We start from the raw sequence: 14682 nt of genomic DNA, 5'->3' as shown, positions 1-14682 counted from the left end.
ATTTTCAGTCTCTGTGCAGGCGCCATTAATCAGCCAGCAGAGGTCGTAATTTCATTACGTTATGTGGAATCCCCTCTGGCACCCACCCTTGAACAACAAGCCAATCATTGCTCGTGTAGGTGCTCAGCTTGCCGGTAGCAGAGCTGAGTTTCGAACCGATGAGTTTGAGAAGTCAGCTCTGGTGTGTTAGCGCGTTTTACCGCTGCGTCACCTGAGCACCCTTCTCTTGCACTATTGTGTGTAAACTTTACAAAATGCTGTGTGTGGAAATTCCAAGACATGAAGAGTTTGCAGTGTTTAGTCAGTCTGGCACTAACATTTAGGATGAAGTCAAAGTCACTTTTTTCTATTGTGATATTAGATCTGTGTTTGTATGATTTTATGCATTGGCTGAATTAGCCATATTAGCCACTAACTGAAGTGTGTGTGTGTGTGTGTGTGTAGTGCATTATCATATCTAGACATGTCCATCCATACACTCTGTTGTGTGTGTGTGCATTTGCATGTGAACAATACAGACTAAGAAGTCGTAATTCTTCCTGCCTCTCTCGCTCAAACCATTTTACAATGACATTATTCATTTTACTCATCACACACACACACACACACACACTGTTGCAGCGAATTGAATCCTTGAGAGCAGAAGCAGTATGTTTTCATACACTGAACTCTGTAATGAACTCCTGCCCATCTTTACAGTCACACAGGTTTTCTCATAGCACTTGCGTATCATACGGTGTGTGAGTTTTATTCTAAATGAAAGCTCTTGTATAATAGCATTCCAACACAGTCAGTATAGGAGGTTTGTCTGTGTACCTATTTCATGGTGATATTAAAATGATCACCAGCAGGCCTTCATTTGCAGGTATGAAAATGAAGTGTTTGCTTCGTACTGCTTTTTACCATAATTCCAGTGCCGTGTTATGTCTCTCTGTCGCTTTCTGTTTTTGTATATCAGCTTTTCCGCTGGAGGTGTGTCCACCTACTGTCACCACACAAGAATTTAAAGAATCTCCCAGATGTTCCTCTCTCACTGCATGTTTGTGTGAGTGTGTGTGTATGAGAGGGAGAGATATGGTCAGAAAAGGACATAAGGCAAGCAGCAGTTGGCAGTGGGTGTTCCCAGTTTGTGTCTTTTTTATCTGTTGTTTTTTTTAGATATAAGGGGTCTCATGGACCTGACTTGTAACCTTCTCACTTACGTAAACACTCACTCACTCATGTTTAGCAGACAGACTGTTCTAAACTAGAGAAATCTATTTTTGCTGTATTATTGCTTCGCATTGAAGCATGGTGTGTCCTTGTTTTCCTTTATCTGAAACATAACTACAGACATAATATGCCGTTAGGCACTGATAAATGGACTCTTCAAGACATCTGAAAGCTTGCATATGTGTGCATGTGTGTGTCCATGCAGATATTTTAAGAGGCAGTACATAACCTGGAGATAGACATCCAGTAAGCATGCTTTAAAATTTTGCAGAGTTTGACAGGATATATTTATTTATTGTCTGTTATATTGACACTTTACCCTGGTCAGGGTTGCGATGGGTCTGATTTATTGGACACAAGGCAGGAAACACCTCGGACAGGTCGCCAGTCCATCACATGGTATACACAAGTTTTCATTCAAACATTAATGTAATGGGGGCGTCTAGGTGGCGCAGTGGGATGTTCCTCTAGCACACCAGTGCTGGGATTCTGAACTCCCAAGTTCGAATCTTAGCTCTGCAGGGCTCCCTCTAGCGGGCACAATTGGCAGTGCCTGCAGCAGACAAAATTGGCCATCAGTCTGCTAGGTGGGAAGGATCACACCAATAAGTGGGTGGGGTCTTCAGACCCTGGTAAGCAGCCCAAGGCGCCTGTATAGAGGTGGAGGAGTATGAAGATCGGTGCGTGGGCAAATAAGATGGGGTCGAGTGACTGCACATGCATCGGAGGGGCCATGGGGCAGGCAAAAATACCCTTCCCAGACAGGATTGGGATCCCCAGCAGTGAAAGACTAATTGACTACGCTAAAATCGGGAGAAAAAATGAATGTAATTACACTGCTTTGCCACAAAAAGCTGACAAACTGCTGCTGGTATGACTGTGTAATTTCACTTTTATTATTTTTACCTTTCATATTTTGAATCAGATATAAGCAACATTAACAGTGCTGGCATCTTGCCACTGTTCTTTTGCAGTTCATTGGAAGTAAATTAAGCTGGTCCTTTATTTTCATTTGTGGCAGTTAGCAAATCAAATAAGATGCTAGATTAAAGAAAAAGGAATTAAACACAACAGGTCAGGATACATAATAATGCTCCAGCAGTTATTTACATCTTTAAATATTTTATAACAGCTAGCATTTTGATTTATGCCTGACTTAGCAGGAGAAAACTTACTTTTCTCATGTTATTTACACCATAACAGATCAGCAGATTAAAAAGAAAACAACAGAGTATGTGTGTGGATCAGATTCTCATATTGTCAGATTCTAAATGTGCCCCCCTCATTTAATTACTTAAATTAAGCGTGTATTTTTAGTCTGAAATAGTCAGCATTTACTACTTTTACATTTTGAATCCTGGCTCATTCAGTGAAAAAAACTTGCTGTAGTCTTTATCAGATGATGACTCTCTCAGGGAAAGTCTGTGTGTGTGTATGTTTGCAAGATGTGTTTAGATCAGTGGAGTCTGGCAACCTTGTTTGGGGGTTTTAGTGTGAGTCAGATGAGAGTTCCCTTCCACACATCTGTAGCATTCCAGAATATTTATAGACAGCCACATCACTACCATTAAACTTCATTAACAGAATTATTTTCTGAATGCCACAACACTTTCAAGCCAAGTCAAAGAACAGCGGCTTTCTGTGTGTTCTGGTTTAGATAGTTTCTGCTAACACAACTTCTTTTATCCTTCTAAAATCCACCCTGTCCTGCTTCCTTGTTTCGATGTTTCCTGTCTTCTTTTCTTTAAGTTTCCTTTTTCCTGTATGCTGTGTTTGGTGCTGCTTTTGAGTGTGTTTCTCTTTTTGCCTTGTTTCCTCTTTTACTCTGGACTGAACTGTGATGTTGAAGATACCGCAAGACCGTATAACCCTAAACATTTGTGCTTCTGCGTACCTTTCTAATCTTCTTAAGCAGTGTAGCCCAACTTTAGCACCAGATCAATCACAGCTCAGCTGGTAGAGGACCATTATTATACGAGGGTTCTTCAAAACGTTTTTGCACTTTTTTAAACTCTATTTATCAAGAATTTTAAAAACAAATTACATCACATTTCTACATAGTCACATTCCGATGCATTTTTCCCAGCATCGTACCAACTTTTTAATGCCATCAGCAAAAATGTTTTTGGTTGAGCGCAAGCCACTGATGCACCGCTGCTTTCACATCATCACATGAAAATCTTCTTCCCCTTAAACCTTTTTTGGGCGTCCAAAAAGGTAGAAATCAGATGGTGCTAAATCCGGACTATAAGCTTTATCCCAGTCTCTCAATCATGATTAATTGCTACTCCTCTCGCCCTCACCATTTCCAACCAAAATATAAAAGTGCAGAAACTTTTTGAAGATCCCTCGTATTATATGTATTTTTCATGACGCCCCACCCAAGGACGGATTAAGGATAGTCTGGGCCCCTGGGCAAAGAGTTGCCCAGGTCCCCACCCCCCCACCCCCACCCCTAATCCTGAGTTCATTCTTAATACGAGCCAGTTTGGAGAATGAACGCTCCCCTTCACAATTTGTGATAGGCACAGTCAAAAAAAGGTCTAAGTGCTATGTAGACATTTGGAAAGGTTGACTGTAAATTCAAATTTATCATGGTTTTGAGCATTTTACTAGGACATTTTTCTTTTTCTGTTATGAATGATTTGTATTGTATCAATTCATCTGCCAGGCTCATGTTCAGATCTGAAGGATATGCTGCAGCGAGTGAGTTCACTGTTGGACATATTGTCAGGCATGAAAAGAACATCAAATAGCTCAGTTAAGTGTGTGTATGCATTCAAACAGTGGTTGAGACAGGACACAAGTTTGTCAATGACAACATTGAAAGTTTCGATCCGAAACTTGTCCTTTCCGTTAAATGCTACACCTGGCTCTGCACTATCATCAGACATAATTTTGCGCTTCTTTGTACGCTGGAGGTCATGCCTGTACTCTTGGGAGACAGCAGTGGTGACATTTAAAGCTGCCCCTTCAAACACCTCAAAGTTATCTCTCTGTGCTGCCACAAAGACTCGTAAAGACAAGAGAAGTTGTGTAGCTGTACATATGTCAATATCATGCTTCTGCAGCTGCAGGCTTGGGGCTTGGAACCTCTGTAGTATTGTGTCCCAGAAGTATGTTATGAAGGCCATCTCCAACGTGTCCAATTTGTCACAGAGTGCAGAGGCTTCACTTCGAGTTACACATTTCTCCTCCATATCTTTAGACATATCATTCAATGCCTCTCTCAGTTGTGCATAATATTTCCAAAGAGCCTTAGTTGACTCAGCTCGTGCGCTCCATCGAGTACCTGACAGTGATTTCAGTGTGAGTTTGATATCAGTATCACGGAAAACCTTTCCCCACCTGTGTGTAGATGATGCACAAAATGTGTACATTGCCTGTACAAAGTCAAAAAAACGTCCAGCTTCTGGGCTACTGTCAACAGCATTGACACCAACTAAATTCAGTGAATGTGCTGCACAGGGGACATAACAAATCAAAGGGTTTCTTTGTTTAAGATGAGCTTGGACTCCATTGTACTTTCCCGACATGTTACTTGCATTATCATATGACTGGCCCCTACAGTTGGATAAGTCTAGGCCCAGATTCTCCACCATAGCAACGACACACTCTGCCAAACTGTCCCCACTATGGTTTTCAATAGGCTCAAAAGCTAGAAAACGCTCAACTACATGTCCATCATTATTAACAAACCTGAAAATAAAAGTAAGTTGGTCCACATGAGCAAGGTCTGGAGTGGAGTCAACTATAACAGAGAAGTATTTTGGCTAGGGCCCAAAAGCATGGCTAGGGGCCCCAAAAGCATGGCTAGGGCCCCCAAGAGGCCCTGTGGTCAAAGTCCCTAATAGTCAGAGGATCCTTAAAATGGAGGGCCCTCGGAAATAAAAATATATTGTATCATAAATGTTGATAGGCATCGCAAAATGTTTTGGGCCAGGGCCCCCCCCGGGGACCCCTGACCTCAAGGGCCCCTGGGCGCTGGCCCCACTGGCCCGGTCAGTAATCCAGCCATGGCCCCACCACTCACTAGTAGTTTCTTAGATAATATCGGAATTTGAGCTGAAATAGAGTAGGGTGCACTATGCAAAACAAAGCATTCATTTATTTATTGTCTGTTTCACCACCGATTTATCCTATTCTGGGTTTCGGTGTGTCCAATTCACTAGGCAAAAGGCAGGAAACACCCTAGACAGGTCACCAGTCCATCACACATAAACACAGTTACCTAACCATCTGATATTTCAAACAACAGATTATAATGTATTTCATATACAGTATATTTTAGTCTGGTACCTAAAATGTATATAGCCAGGTACATTTTAATACCTCTAGTATTAACTATGACTACTTTAAATTTATAGAACTGACGAGTCTTATTACACTCACACTACTTTTTGGTTCCTCAAAATTCAACAATCTGTAGCAACATCTCTCTGTCGCTGTCACAAACCCATGCAACAGAAAAAGTCACATGACTGGTGTGACAAGTCTGATTTCTACATGTATGCACCATTCGAGAATGCTGCATGCTCTTGTGCTCTTCTTGTGTTCAGGAAGTCTTGGGGTTGGGTTGTGGCCACCAACTTCTTCTTTTTACAGTTCATTTTTTTTGTTTTAGTCAAAGACGTTACACACTTTTTTGTATTCATGTTTTTTTGTTTCCGCTGTTCACTGAGTGGGAATACAGTCTTGCCATTTGGATTGAACTCGGAGGGTAGGAAGGGAACAGTAATAAAAGGAGAAATTTCGACTATGCTATAATGGCTACAGAATACGCGAGTGGAAACGCCCCAATGGAGAGAGAAGATGTTGTGAGTCAACCAGAACTGGAAGGCATTATACAAGGGGTAGGTTTAAACTGGGATTGATTGTATGTTCCAGTGTAAATTCCAGCACAAATAGAACTGAAATGTGATTCAAGATAGCACAGTTAGTTGTATTATAAACAGGTAATTTTTTTGGCTTCTTTAAAATAGTAATTTAGGTGTAAACAGACCAGCATGTATCATTGTTATTGATTGCTCTCAGAAGGCTGATTATGTAGATAGTGCCTACGTCTGATGTTTATTTAAACTGATTTTCTTACTACTGTCTAAAAAAGAAACATTTTGGGGGGTTTGGCATTGCAGCTTAAATGTGACGTCAGTCTTTAATTTTTAATTACATAGGATATTTACATTATTACAGGTTGTTGTGGTCCCCGGACACTTGGTTTACTGGCAGTTAAGTTTCTGGTCTGCTTGCTGTGTGTTTGTTAGCTATGTGCTTGTTGAAGACTTAAAATGTGGTAAGGGTTTTATATATGGTGTTTATTAACTCTACTGCTACTCTAAGCTGTTAATAATCATTTAATGCTGAAATTCCACTTGTTTATACTTGTTTATTTTTAAGAAGATAGCATTATGTCCTATTAAACTTTGCTGAGTTTTAAAGTTGGAACCGAATAACACACTATGGTTTATATAGTGAGTCAATATACTGTACTATTCACACCACTAGTCTGACATTTGTATGCATTTTGGAATGAAGCCAAAAGCTTGAAGCAACATTGTTACATTGGATTAGTGTATTTCATTGTTTTTTTCTAAGATGTTTTTGTGTCTTTTAGTTGTTAGTTGGTTTCAATTATTTTGGCCACCTGATTTATTTATGTTCCCTTTTTCTTTGAGGCTCTTTAGTATTGAGGGCAGTTGTAGCCTAACAGTTAAGGTACTTTACTAGTAATCAAAAGTCGCTGGTTCAAGCCCCACCAACAGGTTGTGACTGTTGGGCCCTTGAGCAACACCATTAAGCCTCAGTTGCTTAGACAATATACAGTCATAGTACAAGTGTCAAGTATTCTGTACTTGGGTTATTTTTCATTCTCTAGGCACAACCCGTTACACTTTTTAATCGTTTTGGAACTGAGGATACTAATTATTTTGGTTTTGCCAGTTAAAAACAAAAATAATGTGATCTTGATGACAACATATGTTTCTCTAAAATCCCAATAAGTGGTATCTTCACACATATTAAAGTCACCCATGCAGTGAACACTGATGCATCCCTGTACGATGTCAGATGTTGGTTTTTGCACCTTTTGCTGATAACATTTGTCTGGATGGTCGTTTTCATCTCTGATATGAAGCATTTGTTTTGCTCAACAACCAGCTGAAATGTGAACTCATCTCACCCAGATGACCTTAAGTGCAGATAACTTAGCAGCATTTCCGCATAGAATTGATGTATGGCTTATTTAGTATGTATGCTTACAAAAACAGCGTATCCACCCGTCCATCTTACTGTCTTTCTAACATCATTAATAGCCAGCAAAGCTAAGTTAGAAAGATGCTTTGCTAGTGATAAAACACTGTTGTATAAAAAGCTTGAGTGCTTCATTAACTCATTCATTCGTGCTTGTGTGGGATGCTTCACTCTTTACTGTGCGAGTGCTTCTCTGATTGTTGCGTGAGCGCTTCATTTCTTGGTGCACTTTACTGAGCGCTTTACTGATTCTTGTGTGTGATTCTTTATCCTTCTGATTCTTAATTTATTAGTGAATATGTTAAGTGCTTCATACATTCATTAGTGCATGCATAAGTGCTTTATATATTAGTGCATGTGTTAGTACTTCTTTTATTAGTGCATGCATGTGTGCTTTATTTATCAGTGCATGTGTGTGTGCATTATCTATCAGTGCATGCATTAGTGTTTCACTCATTATGTATGATTGTTTAATTCGTTATTGTATGTTTGTGTGCTTCATTCATTAGTGCATGCGTGAGTGCTGCATTCATTAGTGCATGCGTGAGTGCTTCATTCAATTACTGCATGCATTAGTGTTTCATTCAGCAGTTCACCAGGTCACAGTGGATTAGGAGCTTATTTACTCAGAAGAAGGCCTGATGTTTGAAATACTAATGTAAATAGAATAGAACTCATAGTGCTGATACTATCATTTGGAAACAAAATATGTGGGTCCAACTGGCTTTTATATTTACTCTCACAGGGCCTCTTAATTTCTAGCCCCATTATTATTGTTCACACAGGCAAATATGGCGGAATATTATGCTAAATGTCTAGCTTTTTTAGATACACTTGTTGCAGAAAAAACATGATATGCCACATAAAAATGTGATAGTTGCAAATGATATAAGACAAAAATCTGTTCAAATAATCTGGGTAAATATTTTCTTTTTAAGTAAGTGATCCTCATGTCTGCCAGAGGAAGAAGCTGGAATCAAAATTAGGTACTAAAAAATGTCTTTATAGCAGACCTCATTATAACCACTTGGAAAGCTTTACCCCATGAACATTTAAAGTAGCTTGTCTAGGCTTTGTGATTATATGTTGTGTGTGAGGTGAGGGAGAAATTGTCTACACTTACACTTCATGTTAGTTGTGATGTTGCTCTTGGATTTGGTTGGACAAATCAGGGTTGACGTGATTGTGCTTTGTTATGAAGCTGAAGCCGCATTCAAGGAATAGGATGCCGTGCAGGAAAAGCTTCTATTCACATCCTGCTTCATGAGCTCATGATGTCACTATTCTCTCTTTGTTTATGCGTGTAGATTAACATAACTGCTCACACACACACACACACACACACACACATACACACACAATGCACATTAAAGTTTAGACAGACTAGGTTGAACAGACAGGAATTATTGCAAATTTGATTCTGTGAAAAACAAAGACATGCAGCACTAATGTTGACCAAGCCAGACTGAACTTCGCAGGAAACAGGAAGTGACCATGCTGAGGCTTAGCCGGATATCCTGCCCAGGGAGTGCGACCCCAGCCATGGCTTTCCCTTCCTTTTTGGCTCTCTCTCTCTGTGTCTGTGCTTCTCTCTGGCTCACTCCATGTCTTAGTACTGGCTAGTAGTTAGTGAGTAAACAGCATGTGCTGGTCTGGGGAATGGGACCACTGGGAGCGCTGGGATTACCTGGACATACAGGTGGAGTGCCATCGCTGGTCTATTTCTGCATGAATTTTGTCTGTGAGTTGAATTAAAAACATGTTGGTGGTTACTCAAGTGTCAATACAGCGTAGATACTTTTCCTTGGAAGTATAACAGTTAATGTGGGGCGATTAGCTGTATTTTAACCCTTGTATTTTTAATCGGAACGTTTGTAAACTTGTCTGTAAACGAGGCTTTTTGCTGCACAAGCACCGCTTCCTGTCTGATAAGATTTTTTGGTCGAGTACCACCAGTTCCTGGAACGTTACGTTTGAGGGTTTTGTGCCTAGTAGAGGCTTTCAGCTGCTTGTGTATTTTCGTTTTATGTCTTATAACTAGTTTTATGTCTTTGTATTGTTTTACTGTAGCAGTTTGCTTCTCTTCAGCTCATTGTTTTAGTCTCATCACTGATGTTTCGGTTTTAAGGCACAACCTTAGACTCAGTGTCTCGTCTGGGTTTGTGATATGACTGTTGTGTTAAATCTTCATTTTAAAGTATTTATTGACTGTTTTATTGAATGTTTGGGGAACAGCATTGTTTTCTTATGCAGTTGTTTCAGGTTTCAGTTTTAGGTTAGTTTCAGTTTTATCTTTATTATTTTTTTTATTTTTTAAAAATCCAACTGTTACGTTATATTTAGTATTTATCGTGCTTCTATATTGCCATATATTATTACTGTATTTAATAGTTTATGCTAAATTATTATTTTGGTTAGTCAACAGTTAATCATGAGAAACTGTATTTTTGTCAGTAATGTTTTGGATTCCTTGAAGTATTTATCATTGTTATGGGTCAATGAGATAACGTTTTTAAACAGGTTTTCCACCTTTTTTTTCCCGGCTAAACCACGTTAGCCTAAATTATCTGCCCCATACATCCTCTTTTAATTTAATTGCAGTATACTTAGATTAAGTTTAAATTTTAACATGTTTTTTCTGTTTCTGGAATACATTATTTTATATGTATTTTTTATTTAGCTGGCTAACAAGTACTTACAGTTTTATTCACATCATACTGAAGGATTATAATGTCACATCATGTAGTCAGTAATTAAAATTGAATTTTGAAATGTTTACCTTTAAGATTATTTTAAACTATTTTTCTTGTAATTTATTTTTACCAGTATTTGTCATTGGCCATTTAGTTTGTTTCATATGTGTAAATGAATGTGTGATACAGTGTATGCAGGCCTATTTTACCATGAAAATGTTAAGTCTGCTCAAAATCAAGTCAGCTTCAATTAAATCCGTTCTCTTAAGGATCTACTAACCTGACAGTCAATGTGTATTTCCATTGTTTGGCTTACAAATCTTTTCCTCTGTTTCCAGAGTGACCCGGGTGGGTTATCTGTGTTGGAGCAGCTGGGGCTGGACCAGGGCTCGGATTTTTCAGACTCCAGCGTGCAGCAGCGGCTGGATGAGGAGCGGGAGAGAATTCGTCGAGAGATCCGCAAGGAACTGAAGATTAAGGAGGGAGCAGAAAACCTGCGGCGAGCGACCACAGACAAACGCAATGCCCAGCAAGTGGACAGCCAGTTACGCTCCTCTAATCGCCGCCTCGATACACTTCATGCCCAACTGCAGGAACTTGATGCCCATATTGTTGTCAAGGGGACAGATGATACACGGGGTGAGTCTAACAACATAAAGGAAGCCATAGAGTGTTGCATAGTCAAAAAGGTTAAAACTGGTCTTTGTGATACAGTCACTGGTGATGAATCAATTAGTAAACAATTCAGGAGAGATGGACATTAGGATTTATTGTTACCCCACTTTCATAATTTCATGCTATACATATCAGCAAATACATGTTATAGTATGATGAGGAAGGTTGAATATTAAGTATTTTGATTGTGACTATATTTGAATGGACATGCAAACATAACAAACGCTCTTAACTTTTCCCTATAGATGATGCACCTCGTTCTCCCGGCGCAGAAAACCGAGCATCGGCCCACCAGCAGCGTGTTGCCGCACTGGAGAGGCAACTTAACATTGAGCTCAAGGTTAAGCAGGGGGTTGAAAACATGATCCCTGTCTATGCCAATGGCTCTACCAAGGTAATAGTTTTAAATGAACTCACATACATTTATTACCCGACGTGCTAGTCCATATGCTTTACAAATAATACAATTTGGCTCTTAGTGTAGGTTGCTCTTGAGGGGTTTGTTTGTGTAAATTATTATAATGTTTAAATTAATTTACATGTACATTAATTAACATTTTCAGGACAAGAAGATGCTGCAGACGGCCCAGCAAATGCTTCAGGACAGCAAAACCAAGATCGACATCATTCGCATGCAGATTCGCAAAGCAGCACAAGCTTACGAGCACAATGAGGATACACAAGGTAAGACTGAATGGTGTGTGTGTCTGTGTTCATGTTTCTGTATATACTGGAATCTGAGTGTGGGTAACATTATTTTTATCACCAAAAAAAAAAGAAAGAAAAAATAGATGAAAGAAAAGTTACAAAGGCTGAGTTGTGCCCAATACCAGATACTCAGTCTACCAGCAACTTTATAAAAAAGCAAAGGTTGACTGCCAATCCCATGTCTGATGCTACAGTTGCAATTAAAAATCATTTAAGCCATATTTCAAATGAGGCTTATTAGCATTTTTGTATACAAACTCTTAGCTGTTTGCAATAAGCCAGTCAAACAAGACCAATTTAAATAGCTCAACACAACTAATATTACGACTGGTTTCTCCAATCACATTTGGGCCTACATCACATTTGCAGCAGGTCATAACAGCAAAAGGCTGCTGTATTAAGTACTACAGACACTTATCTTGAAAGGGTTAAATAATTCTGAGACTGCAGTAGTTATTAAGTCGTATTTAGTGTTGAATTTGGATAAACCACTTGTTATATTAGTTGCGTTGAGCTATTTAAATTGTTCTTGTTTGACTGGTTTACTGCAAACAGCTGAAAGTTTGTACATTTTGCTAATAAACCTAATTTGCAATCAGAGTTGAATAATTTTGATTGCAACTGTACCTGTGCCCAGGAGGGATATCACATGGCAGTCTGCTGCGATGATGAAAGGCTGCCGGCTGAGTTCCCAGGAAATAGTTCAAAAGAATACCAGTAAAGAACCGAAAGGAAAGAGAGTATTTAAAACCTTTCACGGCTAAAGCAAATTAGTGCTTAATGAGGCATAGAAGCTATTGATTTAAGGAATTAACACTATCAGTCATCTGTACAACCATGCCTTCAGGTCCTCACCAACTGCCACAGCTTGATTTGTTTACCTTTAATCTTTCTCTGTTACTAAGCAAATAGATTGATTTGCAAAAAATGCCTTTATTTGTCATTATAGATATACAGACGCATAGTACAACAAAATTCTTTTTTCCATTTGTTTCGAAGCTGGGGTCAGAGCGCAGATTCAGACACTGTACAGCACCCCTGGAGGTGTGACTGTTAAGCGCCTTGCTCAAGGGCCCAGTAATGGCTGCATGGCAGAACCTGGATTAGAACTCTCAACCTTATTGATTGATATCACAAAGCTCTACTCATTTGGCTACCAAGGATTTTTTTTTCTGCATATTCCAGCTTGTTTGGGTCAGAGTGCAGGGTCAGCCATTGTATGGCGCCGATGAAGCATATAGGGTTAAGGGCCTTGTTCAAGGGCCCAACAGTGGCTGCATAGCAGAGCTGTGAGTTCTCCGACTGACAGGCCAAAGATCTACACACTAGACTACCACTGTTCCATGATAACACACTGAGTGGCAGAACTGTGGAAGATTCAGTGTGTGTGTAAAGGCTTGTGTTGTTGATGTTTGTAAAGAAAAAAAAGAACTGCAACATTTTTCCCACAGACTACACACAAAGTTCCTTAAATTATGTGGAGAATGAACCCTTTGCCCTTTGTTTGGTAAATATTTTGGTCAGAGATGTTTACATTGTATCTGTAAAGAGTTTTTTGCAGACAGATTGACTGTGAACATAGATTGACTTGTTCGGGGTGTTTCCTACTTTTTGCCCAGTGAATTGGACCCACTACGAGCCTGAATAAGATAAAGCGGTGGTAAAAAAGAAACACATTAAATTAATGAAATTTCTGTTGAGTCTTTTATGGCATAATCAATTTAATACCTCAGACTAGGGCTGGGCGATATATCGAGTTTTAAAGATATATCGATATATTTTCATACGCGATATAAGATAAGACAATATCGCGTATATCGATATAGATGTTGCGTTCTATTTAGATCCGACAGTTCGTCGTTCCCTTCTCCCAGTTTGTCTCTGCACATGTTCACCTGCCCCGCCTCTCTCCCTCACTGAACACAACTCGCCCCTCCCACCACGTGAGTCCCCCGCAGGGCATGTTCTAAACAGCTCTAGTGACTATAGAACTCCGTCTAAAAATGATATTTTTGTTGTTGATCTCTTTGAATCAATAACACTTGCATTGATGTCGTTTTGAAAATGACAATACTGAATATAACATTTCAAGAACAAAACTGTTTGATGTTTATATGAGCTTTGATCTGGTCTGGGTGCAGAGTTTTATATCGGGCGCAGAACTGAGACGAGCAAGCGAGCGCAGCAACTATGGGGAGCGAGATGCGGGTTTTACCCCGAAAAAATAATAATGAAAAAACACACAAGAAAAGCAAAAGAGAACTTAATATTTTCACAATGATTGGGAGAAAAAGTGTGTGTTTCATTCGCGGGGGGACGACAGAGAGCGGCACAATGTGGAGAGAGGCTTCAGTACGTGTCACAGAAACATCCATTTAAATCGTAGCTTTTAAAAAATCTTACTTAACTGATCATTTGTATAAACATGGGACAGAGTTCATGATTTGTTCTAAAACAAAAGTAGGGATCAGTACAAACGAGATCAGTACAAACGGGACATTATTTGAAGATGGGACTGTTAATGATTTCCTAAAAAAAATGCTACAGAAGTCATAATTGATAAAAAAAAAAAAAAAAAAAAAAAAAAAAAAAAAATTGTGTGATTTTGATCAAAATGCTACAAATATGCTCATTCATACAAAACTGTCAGGAACAATATTTACAAAAATATCAGAGATGTGATCACTCTGACTTTCAGAAATAAATAATGTTACATGTTTAAATATGTCTGTGTTTCCTGCCATGGTAAATCATTGTTAATAATTATTGCAAGAAATAATTAACATGTGATCAGACAGTCTCTTCACATATATGAATATTTATTATTAGTATTATTAATCATAATATTATCATTAAAGGTAAACCATGCAACCTTATGTTATTCAGGAAGTTTGTATCCTACAAGTAGCCCTTTGGCTTACTCAATACCCTTAAAGTAGCCCTCTGTTTCAAAAAGGTTGGTGACCCCTGATTTAATATATGCCAATAGTTTATTTTTGAGGAATTTCTCTACAGCTGAATGTTAATAAAAGTGCCTGTATAACATTTGGAACATGTAGCTTTGTCTCAGAAGTGTCTTTTTTGTTATTACTGTATGGGATGAAAAAATATCGAGATATATATCGTATATCGCCATTCAGCTAAA

At 38.9% G+C, this 14682-nt stretch overlaps 1 protein-coding gene across 1 annotated transcript in view; it reads left to right on the top strand.

Moving 5' to 3' along the window:
- The window catches only part of pkn1a (protein kinase N1a), a 47954-nt gene that overhangs the window by 16408 nt on the left and 16864 nt on the right, over positions 1-14682 (top strand). Inside the window, exons 2-4 of the mRNA XM_063009694.1 lie at positions 10493-10793; positions 11075-11223; positions 11393-11513. Coding sequence (XP_062865764.1) covers positions 10493-10793; positions 11075-11223; positions 11393-11513 — 571 coding nt within the window. The remainder of the gene's footprint in view (positions 1-10492; positions 10794-11074; positions 11224-11392; positions 11514-14682) is intronic.

This window comes from Trichomycterus rosablanca, chromosome 15 (genome assembly GCF_030014385.1).
Source record: "Trichomycterus rosablanca isolate fTriRos1 chromosome 15, fTriRos1.hap1, whole genome shotgun sequence".
Lineage (NCBI taxonomy): Eukaryota > Metazoa > Chordata > Actinopteri > Siluriformes > Trichomycteridae > Trichomycterus > Trichomycterus rosablanca.
This window is presented reverse-complemented; position numbering and strand designations above follow the sequence as displayed.